Raw genomic sequence first — 20,846 nt, 5'->3', positions numbered from 1 at the left:
AAAAGGGTACACGATTATTCCAATTAACCCTTGCAGCAGAAGCGAGCTCAAGCTCGGTAAGACAACGAGAGACCTCACAAACATCTTTTTGATTTGAAATGGAAACACAAATATCATCAGCACAAGCTGAAACGACGATGATGGAGTTTTTTGAGAGAGAGAGACGACTCACACTGAGGTGCGGAGCAGAGCTAATGAAGGTTCAATGGATAGATTGTACAGCATGCCTGATAGCGCACAGCCCTGATGGATGCCTCGCTGAAAAGAAAAGTGTGACAGATATTATTTACCTTCAGCAGACAAAATGCATTTTTGCACAAAAACTTAACGAGAGATAATTTTTTTCTCCAAACACTGTTCTCCTTATTACAACAAACAAAAAAGAATGGTCAACACCGTCAAAAGCTTTTTCTTGATCTCAAAGTAACAAACCAAAACCGGGAGATGTCGTTCGACAAAGACTTGATCAGTCCCTCACCAAAAATATATCATATATGGAACGTTCTGGAACACACTATTGTTGTGGGCCGTGGTTCGACGCGATAAATGACCACCAGTGGGAGCAGTTGGGTTGTCTCAACCGAACACAAGGAATTTCAAGGTCGTAACCCTTGGATAACTCAATAAGGTCACGGGTCCCTTAGCGGACCGTGGTCGCCAATATTTTGATGGCGTGGGGAATGATTAATTGCCTAATTTCAATTTACCTGAGTACCCACGCTGTCTAACGACCAGGGAAGTCACACCCTCGGCCGACTTTGTCTGAACCGAGTCGCTGTTACCGACTCGGATCCGGCGTAACCGAGCGGGAGTTACCAAAGCCGTGCCGGTCCAATGACAACTTACGGCACCGATGACCTCACTAATTCTCAATATGCACCGTGCTGGGTGAATGAAAGAAAGTGACAGACAATGAGCGAGTACATTGAACAATTGGGGGTTTATTTATCAGGGGGGCAGGGGAGCACAAAGAGCAGAATCATCCGAATAAAAGCAATGTACAATGAACAAAAGCACTTCACTTGTTCTACTTACAGACGGGGCCCACGGAGACGGAGACACACACACACACACACACACACACACACACACACACACACACACACACACACACACACACACACACACACACACACACACACACACACACACACACTGGACCCTGTGGGGTCTTTATTGGGTCCCTCAGCCCAGGAGGGAAAGGCGAGCTGGGGACAAGTGCCTTGTTGAAACCGCCTCGTGTACCTCTCTCCGCCTCGTGCGGTCACACCGTACCTCAACCACCACAGTGGGACTCGAACCTTCGCTCCGAAATCCACGGGCCCACGACCCTGGCTGCTCGGCCTCCACCACCACGATGAGCCACCGTGAAGGAACGCAGACAAAGAGCCACCATGACCAAGACCAAACCAGTCGCCATGATGACTCCAGAACACTGGTCCTGACAACCACTCTACTCTTCTTGCCAGGTCCGAGGGATTTCTTCCCAACCACTTGCCTCCTGATTGGGTGAGGGGTTGTCGGGCGACTCGTGACCGCCCCTCATTGGTCGGGCCGAACACTCCATCTGGCTAAGGCAGAGCCAGCCCTGAGGTGATGAGCTTCCTGATTGGACAAGGGGTGAAGTCAGAGCTGAGGTGATGAGCGAAGAAGATTTGTTGGTGTTGTGCGGCTTCAAAATGTTAAAAAAAAAAAACAACTATAAAGAAACTTCGCAGTGCACACATGTAATTCCCATGAGACAGAAGGACGGGACCCTGACTATAAACACGTACTTATCGAAATAACTGAGCTGCGGGCGCTGCTGTCGGTTTGTGTGCAAATGGTTTCCAGATTAGTTACAATATGACTGATCAGTGGCAATCAAGAAATAGATGACTTCCATGAGACGGCTTACAGGAGCTTTTGATAAAATTTTACAGTCCATGTTGAGGAGTGACACGGGCCGCCAATTGGCGGTCTCATGCAGGTTTCCTCTCTAAGGAAGGAGACACAGAACTGCCCTCCGGCAGCTCAGTGACAATTTACTTTGTTCAACACTCTCCTGAAAGACCTCAAGAAGAGAAGGGCCTAGAATGTCCCAGAAAGCCTCAAATTTAACCGGGAGGCCGTCAAGTCCAGGGTCTGACCCATCTTTACTATCCTAAAGAGCAGCAGTGAGTTCTCAAAGAGAAATGTCAGGATCAAGCAATTGTTGTCAATCTTCAGACAGAGAAGGGAGCAGTTCAAACATCGCATTCCTGTTCTCCTCATTCACAGTTGTTATGGCGAAGAGTTTCGAATTATAATCCTGCAGTTCATGGTTCATATCACTCTGGGATGTCAACAACGCACCACCAGAAGAGATGTCACGATTAACATAAAATCTGTCTCGGTGAGCCATCGTTAGAACATTTCTTTACACACAAACCCGGGTACACTGATAGATGTTATGGTTTTGTACTCGCCACACATCCACCAGTTTAAACTTTTTAACTCGCTGTGCCAAAGACCTTGTGCTGGGTGGATGAAGCTCACAAGTGTTCCTATCAAGTTGTGGGTTGAGGGTGAAGTTGTCGTCATCTCTAGACACAACATGGTCAAATCAATGGTGATTACAAACTCTGTTAACTTGTACAGAAAGGCTCCTCTTTCAGAGTTAGCACTGGGACAGTACAGATTAGTCAGGCAAATGTTTTGGTTAACACTGACAAATTGCACACACAGTAAGTAACTTTTACAAATTTCCTTACAAGTTTTCTCCGAAAACTGGAGTCCAGGATGTTACACTATTGCCACACCAGGCTTGGCCTCAACAAGCACACCAGATAAAAAAAGAGAGAGAGAGAGAGACAGAGACAGAGACAGAGACAGAGACAGAGACAGAGACAGAGACAGAGAGAAGAGAAGAGAAGAGACACACAACCTTTGTACATTCTACTCCACTCATCCTCAGAAGACTGATTTTCATGCGTCTCCTGTAACATGAACACATCAATTTTATCATTTCGAAAGAGCTGAAACACCTGGAGACGACGCACACACCTGTGGCCTCCATTGATGTTCGGGATGTTACTTTCATCTCCATCCTGTTAGTTATCCTTGAACCTCTTTACCAGCCCGAGTAACACGTTTCCTTAACCTTTGGAATTGGTGATCTGACATGTTAACCTGATAAGGTTCATGAATCATAGTCCTTGTAGTTTGGATGAAATCGTGTAGATTCGGGAAGGAATGTTTCATGTTTACCTGTGTTTACCTGAACGGATCGTCCTGGAATTTAATTACATTTCCGTGACACACCAAGGTTGTGTCGTTTCCCCCTTCATCCTCTTGAGAACATCAAACACTAAAATGTGGGGAAGAAGAGGTTCCGTCTGAATCAAGTTCTTCATCTCTGGATAACCTCCTCTATTACTTGTGGAACACGAACATTTGGTTCAAGAGATCCCGTGGGAACAGGAAGTTCTGCCATCTTTCCGGACCCGTCGTGATTTACCTCGTCCACGTCCTCCTCCTCCACATCCCTTACATCATCATGTGTGGGGGAAGGGTTAACATTCAACTCACAGGGACTTTCCCCTTGATCCGTTTCCCCCTCACTGTGAGACACGGATAGTAACTCGTGTGAACAAACTTGGTTATCAGGACAAACACGGAACACATCCTGACACACTTCACCAGGTTCTGTCCCGCTCGGACTCGGCAAGTGGAGAAAACGAAGCTTCCACAGAGGAACAAAACTCAGGGACCACCAAGGGGATTCCCACGTGGGACGGACCTTGGAGGTCACGTGATCCTCACACCATCTGAACCTTATTCTGATCGTTAACATCAAATGTATCAACGTTTGTCCGTTCTTGACCTTTTTCCTGGAATCAGTCACCGATATCTCCATGTCGTCCACACTGGACGGGACAGGGGATGGAGGAGGGAGGATGGAGGGTTCTTCTTCTTCACTAGTTCTTCTTCTGCCTTCTGCCGGCACATCTTTATTCCACTTGAACTGATCCACTCTTACAATTACATTCAGGATTTCTTCCTACAATCCTCCATTCACGAATCTTACCTTTTCTTCAAAAATTAATAATTTTCCTCGTATCCTTTCTATCTATACACCTCCTGTGACCACGTGACTCTCTCTTCACCCTCTTCCTGACACGTTTCATCGACCCAGGAGCTTCACTCTGTGTTCACATTTCCAAATTCACCAAACACCTCCAGGATTTTACTTCAACCTTCCCGTTTCCGAATGTTACACAATCCTTATTGAAATAAATACATTCACTTTTGATTATACACCTCCACAGTCACGTGATTCTCCCGCAACCACGTGATCTGTTTCCACCCCCTTCGTTTATCGATCCGAATTCACCTCACGATTTTTCTACATACTTTCCATGACCTAATCTGATGAAACCTCTCTCAAACAATAATAATAATAATAATGATAATAATAATAAAAACAATCTCTTATAATGCTTCATCTTCCTCTTCCACAAGTTCTCATAACTGAATCACAATTCACTCCTCTTCTTCGATTTCACCAAACAACTCTCAACTCGACCTTTCCTTCACTCCTTGACAAAAAAAATCCAACTGTTTCATCGTTTCTTCTCTCCATTCTCTTGATTCCCCTTTATCACATCAATGAAGAAATGTCTTTAATCACATTTCTCAACTAAAAAATAAAACCCCAGTTTGCCATGAGGGTTCACTTTCCATCAACCATTTTTTTTTTCCAACTTCAGTGCCAACTCACCCCTCTCACCCCTCTCACCCCTCTCACCCCTCTCACCCCTCTTATCCCTCCTTCTCAAAGCAACCATCACACTCTTCTCCCTCCAAGCTTCCCTCTCACCTCTCTCAAAAACTCCCTCCCTCAACTCTCCCTCACTCACCCTTCTCAAAGTTTCCCCCCCCCCCGACCCTCTCATCCACAAAGGTGCCTCCCTCCCCTGCTCTCTCACCTCCATCTCATCTCTCCACCTCCTCAAACCCCAACTGCCTTGTTCTCCTCTCTTGCCCCCCCTCTCTCCCCCTGCACCACAGAGCCTTTTCTCCTCCTCATCCAGCCCCCACCCCAAGCTGTTCTGCAATCCCCCACACTCTCTCAACAACTCTCCCAACCTCTCCACCTCCTCCCTTGTCCCACCCTCTCCTGCACCCAAAGCCTCCTCTCCTCCCTCTTCATTAACACTGTAAACCTGAAATATCCAGGGCATTCACCAAAACCTTACAGATCTTTCCATACAGGTTGCCACTAACAAACCAGACATAATTTGCCCAACAGAAACTTTCCTCCCTCAAGATGTCTCTGACTCCCAAGTATCTCTCCCTGGTTACTCCCTCCTCCGGGATGACAGACCTAAGCCTCGTCCTGGTGGAGTGTAGCTCTCTTCATCAAAGATTCCATTGCTCACTCTCCATGCACTGCCCTCACTCCCCACACCCCCAGGAATACCTCTGGCTGCGGCTTCCCCTCCACTCCCACCTCATGTTTATATGTGTACTGAACCATCCCCAAAACAGTGATGACTCCATTTACACCTCACGATCCGAAAACATGGACCAACTTCTATCTTCTCATCCAAACTCTCTATTCCTCACATGTGGCGACTTCAATTGTCATCATGCCAATTCGCGAGGTGAGGGTACCTCTCTCACCTGTCATGGAACTTCAACAAAAGCTTTCTGCGACTCATTAGGACTGACTCAATCGGTCAACTTCCAGACCCAGATCTTAACCAATGATACTCTATCTCTTCTGGATCTGATTTTGACAAATTTCCCTGAAAATATCTGCTGTACTTCCTCCGCTCCAATCAGTTTTTCTGACCACGTGCTTGTGAAAGCGGACATCTCTCTGGCAATTATCAGAGAACCACCTCACCGCCGTCAAGTGTGGCATGTCACTCAAGTCGACTGGGAGGGTCTCCAAACAGCCATCAAACTTATGGACTGGTCTCCCATCACTACTTTCTCCGTCATCAACTCATCCTGGGAATTCTTTCAAAGAAACTTGCTCTCCCTCATGCACAGATTTATCCCCTCTCGTCTTCAGCTGTTCTACCCTTCCTCCCACCCTTGGTTCACTGAAGCTTGTGGTGAGGCAGTTGTCCTGAAACAACTTACCTTTGCCTCATGGAAAGCAAACCCAACTGAGGGTAATCTCAGATCCTTCCAGAAAGCTCAGAAGAAGTGTGTTTGTACTCTCAGGAGAGCCAGAAAACAACATCTTTCTCAGCTCAAGTCTGAACTCTCAAACCTCTCTTCCTCCTCCAACTCCTGTTGACGTCTTATCAAATCTGTTTCTGGTGTATGGTTCCCCTCCCTGACCTCAAATGGCCGCACTGTTGATACCACACGTGAAAAGGCGAAATAGCAAAACTCAGTGTTTGCGTCGAAATCTTGTGTCCAAACCCATCTCATTCTGTACTCATCTGACCCAGTCGCACTCAACAACTGTCCCTGGACTCTGTGTCGTTTTCTCCTGACAAGGTGGAGAGCTTGCTGTCAAACCTCGACTCAGATTCTGCAACCGGTCCAGACGGCATCAACCCACGTGTCCTTAAAACCTGCTCCTCTGCTCTTGCTCACCCTCTCTCTGTTCTATTCACCTCTCCTGTCCTCTCCTGTCTCAGTAAACGTGTGGCCCTCAATGGAATTCTTTCATCCCCTCTCCCTGTCCAGGCTGGAGTTCCTCAAGGCAGCATTCTGGTCTCTGTTCCTTCTATGGTTTTCATCATTGATCTCTCCGACTCTCTGGAAAATCCTATTTATGCTTTGCTGGTGACTCCACCCTCTGCCGTACAATCTGTCATCCCTCAGACAGGCAAGCAGCAGCTTCTCAGCTCACTGCAGATCTGGGGAAAAATCACAAACTGGTCCAACACGTGGAACATGTCTTTCAATCCGAAAAATCTCACACTCACACTATGTCTTTCTGAAAGGACCATTTGGAAAACACCCCCATCCATTTTATCAATAATCCTCCAGAAGAAGTCATTTCTTTCAAGGTTCTGAGTCTCACTATCTGCCACGATCTTTCCTGAGAAAGCCACATTTCCAAGCTGGCCTCCAAACGGAATCCTTCGTCGTGCAAAGTCCTTCCTCGGCCCACCTGAGCTCCTGACCACATACAAAGCTTTTGTCACCAGCCTGATGCAGTCCTGCTCTCCGCTGGTGCTCCTGACTTCCACCTTTCTCGTCTTCACGCTGCAGAAACCAAGGCATTTCAGATAATTGGCATCGCTCGCGATGAGGCTGAATCTTAAGGCCTCTCACTCTCTCACTGCAGGCAGGTTGTTGGTCGTTCTGTCTTCTACCGTTTCCTCTATGGTCTCGCCCCCCCCCATGCTCTGTCTGCGATCTGTCCCAAAAATATTTCAGCAGGGCGCTCAAGGTCCGCCAACAACCCCCTTCTGCTAAAACTACCAAAATCACGAATCACTGCTCACCTTCACTCTTTCATTCCTCTTTTTCCACACCTTTGGAATAAACTCCCTCACTCTGTTCAATCCCATTCTTCCCTCCAGGCCTTCAAAACAGCTGTTCCCCAGCACCGTTTATCGTCCCCAATCCAAATCCTCAATCTTTTCTACCCCCGTTAATCCACCCCAAACCCACCTCCTTCAAATTCCTGCTATCCTTCCTGACAGTCCCTGTGATGTCCATCTTGAATACCCCTTTTTCCTCACCCCATCCCTCTCCCTTCCACAGATCCCCTTGTGTCTCTGTCCCCCACTGTTTTGTCCTTCGCACTTCCGCCCCTCTTGTCTCATGCCCCCCTTGCTGTGCGTTGTGTGTTAGCTCTCATACGAGCCTCGACAAGGTATACAAAAATAATAATTTACAAGAAGGATTCAACCACTTTCCCTTCCTCCTTTGTTGGGGGTGGGGGAGGGGGGATTAATTACGTCAAGATCAATCCCATCAGTGCCTTGAGATCCTCGACACAACATTACAGAACTTGATTAACTGGTTACACAAGTCCTGGTTCTTCATGAATGGTGGAATATTACTAATATACATTTGAATTATTGGGGCCGACAAAGCGAACATAGAAAGGTAAGTGTTCGGTTCAATGAACAGGTCATGCGCAAGACCGTTGCCACCATGTGTTCCTCCGACACAAACATGACAAACTTCGTATTCACGCGAGAAGCAGCAAAAATGTTATGTGATCCAACGATGTTACCAATGGTGGAAAATACATCGTTCAGGTCCACCAAGCTGGGAGGGACGCACTTCACATCGTGTTTACGAGTTAATGACTCAAACGTCTCAATGTGGAAACATTCACCCTCCATGCTAACTCAGGAAAACAAGTCAGTAACTTGACCGAGAGAGTAACGCGTTTCACAAACACCAAGATATCAATCGACTAAAAGTCGAAAATGGTAAAGGACATGGTCGCAGTGAGAGAGAGAAAAAAACCTCCCCCGGCGGCCATACCAGGTCATCGGCTTACAATTTTAGGCCGTGGGCTCTCTCTCTGGCTCTGTCTTTCCCCCACTCCCCCCCCCGCCCCGCCTCACAAACACACACACATACATGCACACACACAAAAGGGAAAGATGGGGAGAAGTTCACAAGCACAAACACAAACACAGGGGGATGAAATAGGGAATGTGGAAACACAAACCAGCACGGCAGAGGACAGGTACTCACGACTCGAAGCAAGGAGCCACCGTGACAATGCACACAACGTATTATTGGCCAGCAGGGGGGCGAGAGAGAGAGAATGAGAGAGGAGGGGGGATGGGAGAGGACGTATTCTGGCAGATGTGACATCCAATTGAATGTCCATCTGAAAGAGGCACACACGTTGATGAATCACCATGCCTGTGAAACTCCTGGATGATGGTTTATAGCTGGGTCAGGATTCAAACCCCGGCTAAACAGCTTGCCAGAGTGAGAGTGAGCCTGCATACCCCTCGGCTATCCTGCCCTGATGTGCCAATTCATTGCTTTGTTATTGCAACAACAGAAAACACTTTTTACTCATTGTAATCGTCTCATATATTTTGCCTTCCTAACTTCGGAGATGTTCTGAGTACTCCACTCAAGCAAGCATTCCAACAAAACGGTTGAAGAAACTTTTAAAAACAAAACATGAAATTTTCTACATGTAAATGTGTTTGCCAAAGTGACTTCTCGTGCAATGAAAGAAGATCACAAAAAAGGGGAATCGTGGTGTAAAATAAGATTGCACATTTTCATTGAGCGAACCACCACACCACTCACCGCACGATATATCGCATGATGCTGAATTTTGTTTAAGTCGAGCGATATATTCAGTGACAGTGCGAGTCTTGGAGAGCACTCACCAAATGGCTTAAGCACTCAAGGAAGGACTCCATGGGTGTGGTTGATAAGGAATGGCTTGGCAAGCGATTGCCGATCGGTTATATAAACACCATGCAACCGTTGATGACCGGAATGTCAAGCGATGTCCAAATTGGACATGTGAACACTTTTTAGCAGTTGGAACTACTCCTAACGTCAATAAAGAAGTTTAAATTTTGAAATTCGGCTGAGATGAAGAGATTCTCGAGGTTATGGAATGTGTAGAAATTAAATAATGCCATGAACGCTGGCGTCCACAAGCATTGCAATGTCTCCAGTGATTCGTAGGTGTGATGATCACGCAATCAATGAGAGAAGTTAGAAAAGTCGAAATAAAAAAATAAATAAATAAATAAATAAATAAATAAATAAACTTTTTCGTTTAGAAACCGTTGTGGCCTGTTTTAAGTCAAGGAATTGTTGATGAGGCCAAACAAAAATAGTGGCTTCAGACCGAGCTCTGGCGAGCTTACAGAGGGCTGAACAAGATGGCATGCCGCCATCTTGGTAAGACTCATTTTGGTTTTTCCTGATCAGCACCCCCTAAATTATCTTCACAAGGAGTGTTTAAATGAACCCAAACACCCAGATTTCATTCATACACCACCTTGGAGCGCCTTCAGTATGCATGCGAAGTTTGTGGCTGCTCAGTTTCATGATTTTGGAGTGATGGAGGAGACGGACAGACGGACACATACAGACATTGACATTTATGATAAGAGATTTTATTTTTTTACAGGGGTTGGCCTGACATCAAAAGTTCTATTGAAAACAAATGCAGAATATTGAATGTCCATCAACCAAGCAGAAAGGAAATTATTGTAACGAGCTTTCAGGGAAAAGTAAAACATGAACTCAAGCTTTGTCTTCATTCATGACCTTTGGTGGAAAGGTGTATGCTGGAGAATCTCCTGAACAGTCTTTGTTCCATTTTGTCTCTTGAAAGGGACTGAGAACAATCTCTAGAAGAAGACGGTTTCCTGCAGGATTAACAATGTCGAATGAGTGCAAGTCTATTTCTGTTTCAATCAAAGAATGTAAATGAAAAATAATAACTTGATACATTTTCATTTCACAACCTCATTTCATACCACACCCATTGAAATCAAGTTTGACAAAACTTCACAATCAAAACACTTTCCCGATTGATCCATTTGGCTTTAATCGCCAAATATGGAAATGAGTTCATGCTGACTCACCAGTATACCTTGATACCAAGATGGCGTTTGAACCGCAATGATACTTGGACCCGAAGTTGGCCTTTCAATCAGCGAAGGATATCAGGAGCAAGTTTCTGCAATGTTCTGCCCACATTGTCCATGCTTTCCTCCCTGACCAACCATTTGATTCGCTGATAAACCATCAGGAAGGCTTCCAAATATAATTGTTACCTCTGCCATCAAAGGAAGGCGAGGTGATGTGTTCACCCCGATCTGTCTGTTTGGCTGTTTGTTTGTCTGTGAACAGGATATCCCAGAAGGTTGTGGACGAATTTGAATGAAGTGATTAGATTTTCGGTGAAGATCCGAATCCGACAATTTTTGAATTCTCAGTGATTTTTCATCGTTGACTGATCGATCTAAACCGATATATCGCATGACTTCTCAAAAATTTACGGACGGACTTGGACGAACTTTGGGGGATGAGTGGGGTCGGTGAAAGAAGAAGACTATTACATTTTGGAGGACCGGATCCAGATGAAGGATTCAAAATCGGTGGTATACAAAATGTAAACTGTTTAACCTGACAGAGGGATGCACTCCACCGAGTGCCGTTCTAATTTTCATGACAATAAAAGTCCCCACATTACATCCCAAAGTCTATGTCATTTATTATTGTTGTGGTTGTCATCGGCCTTGGTCCTGAAACGAAGTTCAAGTCCCATTCTGGTTGACAGGGTTGAAGCCACACGACCGGTCCATTGATGACTGAGTCTCGTGAGCCGCTAAACAACGGACACGACCACCAACTGAGTTTTATGTCCCAAGAAAGGGTCTCTGTTCAACGTACCATGTTACCTTTGCAGTGGGAAGGCAAAGCCAATCAAGAGTCGTGCTTTGTGACAACCTCCCGATCTGATTGGTTAATGCCGAGCGACATCTGGCGTGTGGTACTTTGCAATTTGAAAAGCGTGACCCGCCTCTGCTGATTGTTCCTCTCACCGGCACACGACCATGAGGAACCATGGACACAACTAAACAACTATAAGTGACCAGGTGAGGACATTTGTTTTGAAGTTGTGTGTTTAAAAAGGACAGAAATCAACAATAATCTCACCTTACCACTGCAAAACCCGAAACAGACCAAGCGAACAAACGGAAAGTCCTCAAATATCTAACGTTGTCCCTCAGACATTCAACAGTTATGGACACACAGGGTGTTCCAAAATGACCCAGACAACTTTGGTTTTTCATTTATTTCGAACCACAAATGACATGATACCCTTTGGTTTATACGAAACAGAAACCATCTTCAAACGCTGTTTGGATCCCCAGAAAGAACAGTGGACGGATTTGTGGAAAAGAACATTGACCGAAGATCACACCAGAATAGTAGGAGGACAAATGAAGTGGGTTGGGAGACGCATCCATCTATTACCTCCGTCACGCACATCAATCCAAGCACGGTGCATGATGCTGATGCTCACATATACAAGGAAAAACCTGGAGTTATGGTAAGGAATGTTTCACCCGACTTGGGTGTTTGCTCAACAATATATTTGTGTATTCATGGGCCCATGTGAACTTGTCTGGTGTCTAATACCACATTCACACAGGTTTGGTTCTGATTAAAAGGCTGCAATATAATCCCTCAATTAATGTCCACTTCTTAAAAATAAAACTAATTAAAGTGCAGATTAAATACAATGGTCCACGATCGGAATTTTGTCCTCCCGTACAGGTACCGGCAGCGCCACACCCCATTATCCAGTGAATCCATGACTTCCCAGGCCCGACCCAGATGTCGATTGACCTCTGACTCACAGCCAGCAGGGACATGAATATCACTGCCAAGAATATCTGAGACGGACAGACGGACTGAGACTTAATTCCTTTGGTACCAGGTGTCTTCAGAGATTCCGTGGCTATCGCTGGCCGGACTTTGTGTCCAACGAGCGGTTACTGAGAGAGACTCAAATGAGATTTGTGACCTGCATCATCCGTGAGCATCAGCTGCGGCTGTATGGACATGTGGCTTGTTTTGCTGACACTGATATTGCTCACCAGATTCTCTCAGCGAGGGAGTCTCAGGAGTGGAGGAGGCCAATGGGCCGACCACGTGCCTCGTGGTTGCAGCAGGTTGATCGGCATCTCAAGGAGATGGGGATTGGTCAGGCATCTGCCTGGGGGATGGCCAGATGGAGGCCCCTGGAGTACCGGCCGAAAGTGGACGCAGCGACGCGCTGCTCTGGCGCATGCTCCCATACCTGACCTGACCTGCCCTGTCCAGCATGATAAAATCAGGATGGTTTCTGGCTTTTGCTCCAGACCACTGATTGGCTGGTTTCCCTCCAATTGGCAAAGCTAGGAGTTGGAATCGGTGTGTTCGAGTCAGAGCCAAGCGACCAATAATAAACAATTCAAAATATTACGATTGTTGCTTCAAATATATGTGGAAGATGTTTAAGCTTAATTTGTTTTTCACCTCTTACTCTCACCTCTTGTCCAAGCAAGTTAGCGCATTCTCATACTTCGACTGCAAAACCACCGTCTTGATTTCTCTCCATCTACAAGCAGCATACAGTTTATCACAAAAGGTTAAAATATATTCAATTAAAATACATTAAGTAAATGGCATAAATGTCCAATAAAATTCCAGATCCAATCTTCCAGATGGGAAAGTTTATCTTCCGTAATTGGTCGTGTCATTGATTACACAAGAAAAACTCCGACAACCATCCACAATGTTATGAAACATTGCACAATGTATCGTTTTCCCAATCTCTCATTGATGAAGAATCATTTTTTAAAAATTAAAAAAAATCCTCAGATCCAGATCTTCACCAAATTCACATCAATTCGTGTGTTCATGTTGTGTCCCAAAGCACCTCTGCTCTCCAGTCTCGCAGGTTCATGCAACATGTCTTGGTCTCCGTGTTGATGTCCTCGGCCATTCTGTGAAAACCAGGATAACGTCGAATCACAGAATCAAGGTTGTGGAACTCTATAAACAATTTGGCATTTCTCTTTGGAGCACTGGAACCATTGACTATCTATGAACATTTTTGGCACGACAAAAGTTTCCACCAGGTTTCCTCAGACCTCAGCACTCAACATCGCCTTCGGAGTGAGTGGAGTGGAGTGGAGAGCTGTGGGTGCTGAGCAGTTCTCCTCACATCTGGTTACTGGTGATGAATTACTACACATTCCCAGTTGCAGGATACAAATACAAAATGAACATCTCCATTTTCCACAGCTCATCTCCAAGGATAAACTACAGAATTGAAAAAAAAGTCAACAACTTGACATGACAGACAATTAACTTCTTCCACCTCTCCCCTCTTACCACATCCACGTACCAATAATTCCTCGAGGAAGATTTGTTTTAAATTTTCAGTTTGGAACAAGTGTCATGTGATGGGTCTTCATCAGAAACTTTTCCTGTATTTTGTCCAATGAGTGTCGAAATCATAGGCTGCGCCACTCAGGAACCTGCAACATATCAACAGGGTTAATGAAACATCCTTAATGTAACTGAATAATAAATAATTCAAGATGTACCCACTGCAGATAAACAAACACTGGTCCATGAATTAAATAAAGTAAGGATGTCAATTTCACCAGACAGTTTCTGATGACAAATGCTCTCCAGGGAGTGGTGAAAATACATCACTGGAATAATCACCTCCACCTGTGCGCTCCTTTTTGAAGGTAGACCAATCCAAATAACGAGTGAATCTGACTTGTTGATGTTCACTATTCACTCCATCCTCAAGGGGTTGTGTTTCTACCTGCTGGAAAAGCACTTCAAGATAGAGCAAGAGCACTCATGAGGAGAGTTGAACATAAAATAAATAAATAAATAAGCACGTCACACGTAATCGTCATCCAATGTTCCGGCATCCACCTGGACATCATCGACGGAAACCATCTCACAGCTTCTTGCACTCCACCTCACCCCTTGACCCCAACATCAAGCCGACTTACACACGAGTTGCTGCACTTACACGTGAGAACAGAGTTGCGAAGTGGAAAGCCGACTTACACGCAATATATCACCGAGTAAACATCGAAGGAGATGAGAAACTCCCCTTGGTGGTGAACACTCATAACCTACTTGACAGAACCATGACCACTTGAGAAGTGTTGTTGCCTGCTGCAGGGTGCTGATGCAGAAGTGACGCTTGAATGACAGCGTTGGTAGCACAATGTATGACCTTGGCAAGGAACTACAAATGATAGAACAATTTCTCCTCTGTGGACTTTTGCCTGAACCACACAACGTGATCACACCAACAACAGCAAATCAAAGGCAAATGTATAATGATGGAAGACAAACAATTGAAGATACAAAAAACACACAAATATCTCCTTTGTGATGCCATTATAGACTGGAAAGAGCAATCAGAGATTGTAGACCATACCAGAAGTATAATGTGGTGTTTGTGTACTGGTGTGTTATTTAATTAATAGGAGACATAATGAGAACTGGCACTTTATAACTGCTGGTTTCTCAACGATAAAGCACTCAATTGTTTTCACTTTCCTCACTCATATCATCAAATGTCTGATCATCACACCTTCGAATCGCTGTCTGCACGACTTTTGTAAATGCCGTAGTTATAAAGTTTGGATCTTGGATCGATGTTATGCATAAAATGATATTATCCATGATCTACTCTCACGGACTAATTGGAGTGGATAATCGAAACGTGATTTTCATGATGAATGAAATGATATGATTTTAGGTTTGAGGATTGGATCACGTGGACTAAATAACTGTCTAAATTTGGAGTGAAATCTCAAAATGTAACAACAGAAGTGATGTGTGGGGTTTTTGTGGGTTTGTTCCATCACCGATCACTTTGCTGTCGCTTGCCAATCCAGCTGTACCTTTTCAACCATCCCTTTTGTTGGAGTGCTTGCTTGAGTGCTTGAGCCACTTGGAGAACGCTCCACAAGCTTCATTCTCTCCAAGTTTCCATGGCGATACCGTGGCTCGGTTCTCTGTCGGAACATCCCCAGGGTGAGGAAGGCAAAACAAATCAGAGAATTCGAGTGAGTCAAGCAACAGGACAAGTGAACTGCGAGTTTGAGAGAATTGAAAAATGTTTTCAGTGGTGACAAAGCAATGAATCTCAACACCACGGCAGGATGGTCCGAGAGGTACACACACTCTCTTGAAGCTGTTTGGCCTGGGTTCAAATTCCGACTTGGCGATAAACGCTCATCCCAACGTTTCACAGGCAGGGTGATTCATAAATGTGTGTGCGTCTCTCGGATGGACGTCAAACTTGTTCACTCTCCCCCACACCTCTTCGCTCTCTCACACCCCTCATAATAAACCCATCAGTGAAGCGACGGCTTTTATTTGCTCGTCTTCCAATAAAATGTTAATTTGTTTCACATCGAATCTTTATTTCCATTTGCATGTTCCCATCGAAAGGTGGTGGAGTTCAGGGGTGCTTTAAAGAGATTGGGAATAACGAACAAAGTTATCCAAAGAGACAAGATTAATTTTGAAAAGGTAAGAATAAGGGCACAGGTATCATTTGGAGTGACTCAGAGTCAATCTTCCCACCTCCCCGCACACCCGCTCCTCACCCCCACCCCTGCACTTTAATGTGGGGCAGGGAGATGATAAGTTAAGTCGTATGCCAAGCATTATAGATAAATAAAAAATTCATGAATACTTACACTGATGAATGTTTTGTCCTGCGATGGTGGTGAACCTTGGAACAGGTGCATGACTTGTGCATGCCCTGTTCCTCCTTAAAATACTTATGAGAATGGCTGCAAACAAGAAAAAACAAACACGACCAATAAACTTTCATCCTGAGGCTTTGCACCAAAGAGTGTGTCATCCTTTGGAGGGGCATTAAGCAGGGTGTTCCATTTGCTTGCAGTTGCTGGTAGATGTGAGAGATTCCTGTTTCCCTTCTTAAAAGAGATGTCCATTGTGTACCAGTCCCATGGCAAAATAAAACTTTCATAACATTTTAGTTTCCCAGAAAAGTAATTTTAAATGGTTGACAAAACATAAAATGAAACTTTTAAGCAATATTGGTTGTGATAGCATTCTTCAACTCAAGTATGACGCTTTATCAGGAACATAAATATCAATGCGATGATTGAAAATATGATTGTTGTTTAGAAATATTAGTGAGAGACATTGACAGGAAAGTTCTTTGTACCTTCGTCTCGCTCCTGACCAAGCGAGCCCGAGCATCCTCATATTTCTGCTGCAACACCTGCATTTTTACTTCAATAAGATGTTTGTTTTCCAGCTGCAAACAGCACGCAGTTTATTACAAATTATAAAATATATTGAGTGAAACCTCAATAATACACACATTAAACCTCAATCACACGTCCTCCCAAATTACATGATTCTCCTCCATAAAGGAAAAAGGATGATGATCACATCATTTACCTCTTTCTGCAGGTCCTGCACCATCTTTTCAGCATTACGCATTTGAGCAGTTCGCATTTCTACGACCACCTGAAGGCTGTTCACTTCATTTTCTAGATATTTCATGTGAGATGAAGGGGAATTTGTCTGTAAAAGAGGATGAAGTAGGTGGGAAACAAAATAATTTGAGGCAGTGATCAAGATTGGACCAATTATAAGCATTATGTCCTCGTTAAATGGGTATCACAGCGACCTTCGTTCATACACCTCTCAATTCCTGAAATTGGTGTATTTCTATCCTTGTATTAAAAAACTCTTATTTGATATTTGTGTATTTAGCTCATCGACAACAGAGTGAAGATGAGCTGTTAAAGCAATCATGATGTCCTTCAGGCAGTCAGGTGAAGGGTCCATAAACAATTCTTTATTCCTCTCCCCCCCCCCTCCCTCCCAACAGATACTCTGAGGTGGCTCAACAGATCATTTTGAAACTCGGCATGATGGTTAATGACACCGATAAGGAAAAATAACACAGCCCTGATTTTCCATCAAGGAGGTGAGATAATTAATTAACTCAAAATATAGTCTATGTTTGAATGTCCATCACATGACTATCACGTGACCCAGATTCCTTCATCTCACGGATTGTGAATGAAAAATAGGACCACTGGACCTGTTACTAATCTGGTCCCTGGCCTAATGTTGCAACCAAAATCTGGTAGCATTCTGAATGGTGCATCTGGAGAAGATTTTTGAAGGATTTCACGCGATTTTCACAAAGTTGACTAAGCCAGCCATTTTTAACACACTTCCGGTCACGTGATCAGCATGACTTCTGCAATGCAACATCCCCACCTTGGCCGAATGTTTCAACCCAAATCTGGTAACATTCTGATTGGTGCATCTGGAGAAGAAGATTTTTGAAGAAATTTACGAAGTCGGACATTTTGTTCACGTGACCAGAACAAGCTTTGCAATTCCCATTACCAGTTACGAGAGGAACATTGCTGCCAAATTGAAGCCGTATCGGACTTGCGGATTGGCTGGAGAAGTCAAAAAAGGAGAAGGTCGGACAAACGGTGCATGATCATAACACCTGATATGGAACGTAAATTCCAGATAAGGCAAAAAACGAAATTGGGAAGATACCCCTGGGCGTTCACCCCCCCTCCCTCCCCTCCGTGAACACCCACAGACTCAGATTTTTTTTTTGATGTCATGAACAAGTTTTCGTTTATCATGGGTGATGAAAGTTCCGGTCAAGTTTCATTGGAATTGTGTGTAGTTTCTAATAAAAAAGCAAATAACTATTTTGGGGGTAACCCCCCCCCACCCCCATAAGCCCCCTTTTTTAAATGTTGTGGACAAACTATGGTACACCTCGGGTGATGAAGTTTGTGGTGAAGTTTCACCGAAATTGTGTTTGCAGTTACAGAGAAGACATTGCAAGTGTTCACTTCCAGACGGACGGATGGACGACGTGCCATCCCACAAGCTCCCCAGGACTACGTTCCAGGTGAGATAATAATCAACAAAGTAGAACGACACTCTTCCACCGAAATGCCTCCACCCACATTATTACATCATTATAATACTTGTACCAAGTTTGACTTTGATCCCTTCAGCTGTTCAGAAGTTATTGCGGAAATAAAAACTTATCACTGACGGACGGACAACCTGAAAACATGAAAATAAACCGAAAACGCTTTGGGATAAATCCGAAACGACTTCGTCTGGCATCAAAAAGGATTTTTCATCATTCAATTTAACCTCTTCATTAAATTTGGTCTTGATCAGAATTTAATTTAATCTGTTGATTAAATTTTAACCTCAATGTCAGGAATACCCTCTTGCTTTGAAGAACATTAAATCAAGAGGGAGGGAGGAGGGGGGGGGGACGACATTCTTTTTAGTCCATTTTAGACCGCATTGATCCTACAGACCACAACTACTTCGTCGTAGTAGTTGTAGTGGTAGTAGTAGTAGTGGTAGTCGTAGTAGTTGTGGTGGTGGTAATGGTTTCATTCAATGAAACAAACATTCAAATGAAGGGAAGTCAGAAATGGCTGTAAATTAGTACATTGTAATCTACACTGATGGAGAGTGAGGAGAACAGAAAGCAAGAGAAGGATCAGAGAAAAGGTGAATTAGCACATCACAAGGTGGAAACAGAGATGAGGTAATCATGAGAAAAGGGGGAAACCAGGTGAGTGGGATGAAAGAAAGAAAGAAAGAAGGAAAACTCATCAGGGGAACCAGGCTGGAGAAGGTTCTCGAAAGTAGAGAACGAAAAAACATGAACTGTCTGAGATCAAAAGGCAGGTACAGGTGTTCTCATGTAAAATTAACATAAAAACAGGTCACCAGGTCCATTGTACATTGAACATCAATCGGAATCACAAACAAAATCAGCAGAATGGTGTTAAAAAGATTCCTCTTTTGGTTACTTTGTCGAGGCTCATATAAAGAGCTAAAATATACATCTATAAAAAAACTAACACACTCTTGTTTGCTGAGAATGTTTTTATCTTCTTTGATGTGAGTGAAACTCGAACCTGAAAAGGAAGCTTTCGCAACTCTGCATCGTGTTCCAGCTGTGTCCTCAGTTCTAAAGAGATAAAGTAATTACAAGACAAGTTGATGATGAAACTTTCTGTGACAGAAATCAAAGAAATAAAATAAATAATTCTCAAAACAAATTACCTTCTCGTGCACACCTTCTCCATGCTTCCATTGAGGACTTCAGTGAATCGAGTTCCCCTTGGAGTTTGACATTTTGTAAAATGTATTCTTCCTGCAGGAGGTCAACACGTCACAAATGTAACAAGATTCAAACAGAAACAAAAGGTGCAGAGATCAAGGTCAAGCCTGTATTTCTGAGCCCAAGGCAGCTTTGGGTCAATATGTTCTCAGGAGGTCAAACAGAGCACGGATGGTTCCCTTGAACCTCAGTGTTCAACATCACCACGAGAGAGTAGTGGAGTCCAGTAAAGAGTTGTGTGTTCTCTTCAAACTGACACAGAGGAGGTTTTTATCACGTGTTCTTCCTGGTGTTGAAGACTCCACATTGCCGGTTTACACAACACGACACAACACAAAACGGACATTTCCATCTTCCACAGGTCATCTCCAATTATGAAGAACAGAATTGATAAAACAGACATTACATTAAATTAACCTCCTCCACCTCCACCCTCCTCCAACCACCATGTATGAACAAGGCCTCAAGGAAGAGTTGTTTTCCCTCACCAGTTTGGAACAGCTTTTACATGATGTCCCCTCCTCACAAACTTGTTCTTGATTTGGGACCATCTTTGTGACAGCGTTCGGCACAGAGGAACCTGCAATGTACAAACAGGGATCATCAAATATCCTTAAAGTTATCGAGTAACAATTCAAGATGTAACCACTGTTAGTCACCATCAATAAGTTAGTAATTTCAACATCAATTTCTGGAACCAATGTTTGCTTTACCAGACGGTGTTTATAAAAATATCAAAACAAATGGTTTACTTTGTCAGAAATGAAGCCTCTGATGGGGCTGGCAGGATGGGTGAGAAGTACGTACACTCACCTGTTGGCCATCTCACCTGGGTTTGAATCTTGACCCAGATATAAACAGTCATCTTGGTGTATCGCAGACAGGGTGAGGCTTCACTGTGTGTCGTCCCTCGGATGGATGTTAAGCTGGGTGTCCTATCTGCTAGTATTAGTTTGTGGTTCCTAAAGAGCCCACAGCATCTGTTGTAACGTTTTCACCGACATCGAAAACAAGTTATTAATTAATATTCTCACATCACGGGGAAGACAAAGGCAAACCACCTGATGTCATCATTTCTATGGAGATTTTTTGCAGATCTGACTTGTATATCTGACTTTTCACAAATGAAAATCATGTTGAAAACACCTTCCATTCCAGTTTCATGTATATCTGACTCATCGTC

The 20,846-nt window shown here is 44.1% G+C and overlaps 2 protein-coding genes across 21 annotated transcripts in view; both read right to left on the bottom strand.

The window, feature by feature from the left end:
* LOC147007669 (uncharacterized) overlaps positions 1 to 4,295 on the bottom strand; it is a 39,889-nt gene extending 35,594 nt beyond the window's left edge. For 2 of the 17 annotated variants that reach the window (XR_015053996.1, XR_015054008.1), the window contains exon 1: positions 3,025 to 3,990. The gene's annotated coding sequence lies outside the window, so the exon portion shown is untranslated. Of the gene's footprint in view, positions 1 to 172; positions 259 to 3,024 lie in introns of all 17 variants that reach the window. The other 15 variants (XR_015054006.1, XR_015054012.1, XR_015054004.1 and 12 more) reach the window with 14 other exon arrangements.
* A 5,738-nt stretch (positions 4,296 to 10,033) lies between these two features.
* Positions 10,034 to 20,846, bottom strand: part of LOC147007668 (uncharacterized) — a 12,771-nt gene continuing 1,958 nt past the window's right edge. Inside the window, exons 2-15 of one of the 4 annotated variants that reach the window (XM_085866614.1) lie at positions 20,152 to 20,243; positions 19,606 to 19,696; positions 19,458 to 19,510; positions 16,924 to 17,049; positions 16,685 to 16,777; positions 16,188 to 16,283; positions 15,384 to 15,497; positions 14,608 to 14,719; positions 14,176 to 14,284; positions 13,850 to 13,982; positions 13,611 to 13,764; positions 13,379 to 13,445; positions 12,989 to 13,057; positions 10,034 to 10,310 (exon numbers count right to left, since the gene is read on the bottom strand). In XM_085866614.1, coding sequence (XP_085722740.1) covers positions 16,272 to 16,283; positions 16,685 to 16,777; positions 16,924 to 17,049; positions 19,458 to 19,510; positions 19,606 to 19,696; positions 20,152 to 20,243 — 467 coding nt within the window. In that variant the 3' untranslated portion in view covers positions 10,034 to 10,310; positions 12,989 to 13,057; positions 13,379 to 13,445; ... (4 more) ...; positions 15,384 to 15,497; positions 16,188 to 16,271. Of the gene's footprint in view, positions 10,311 to 12,988; positions 13,058 to 13,378; positions 13,446 to 13,610; positions 13,765 to 13,849; positions 13,983 to 14,175; positions 14,720 to 15,383; positions 15,498 to 16,187; positions 16,284 to 16,684; positions 16,778 to 16,923; positions 17,050 to 19,457; positions 19,511 to 19,605; positions 19,697 to 20,151; positions 20,244 to 20,846 lie in introns of all 4 variants that reach the window. The other 3 variants (XM_085866613.1, XM_085866615.1, XM_085866616.1) reach the window with 3 other exon arrangements.

This window comes from Eptatretus burgeri, unplaced genomic scaffold, assembly GCF_056783735.1.
Source record: "Eptatretus burgeri isolate ZD-2024b unplaced genomic scaffold, Ebu_testis_v1 Ebu_testis_scaffold_53, whole genome shotgun sequence".
Taxonomy (NCBI): Eukaryota; Metazoa; Chordata; class Myxini; order Myxiniformes; family Myxinidae; genus Eptatretus; species Eptatretus burgeri.
The sequence above is the reverse complement of the archived record's forward strand: the minus strand, read 5'-3'. Positions and strand labels throughout refer to the sequence as shown.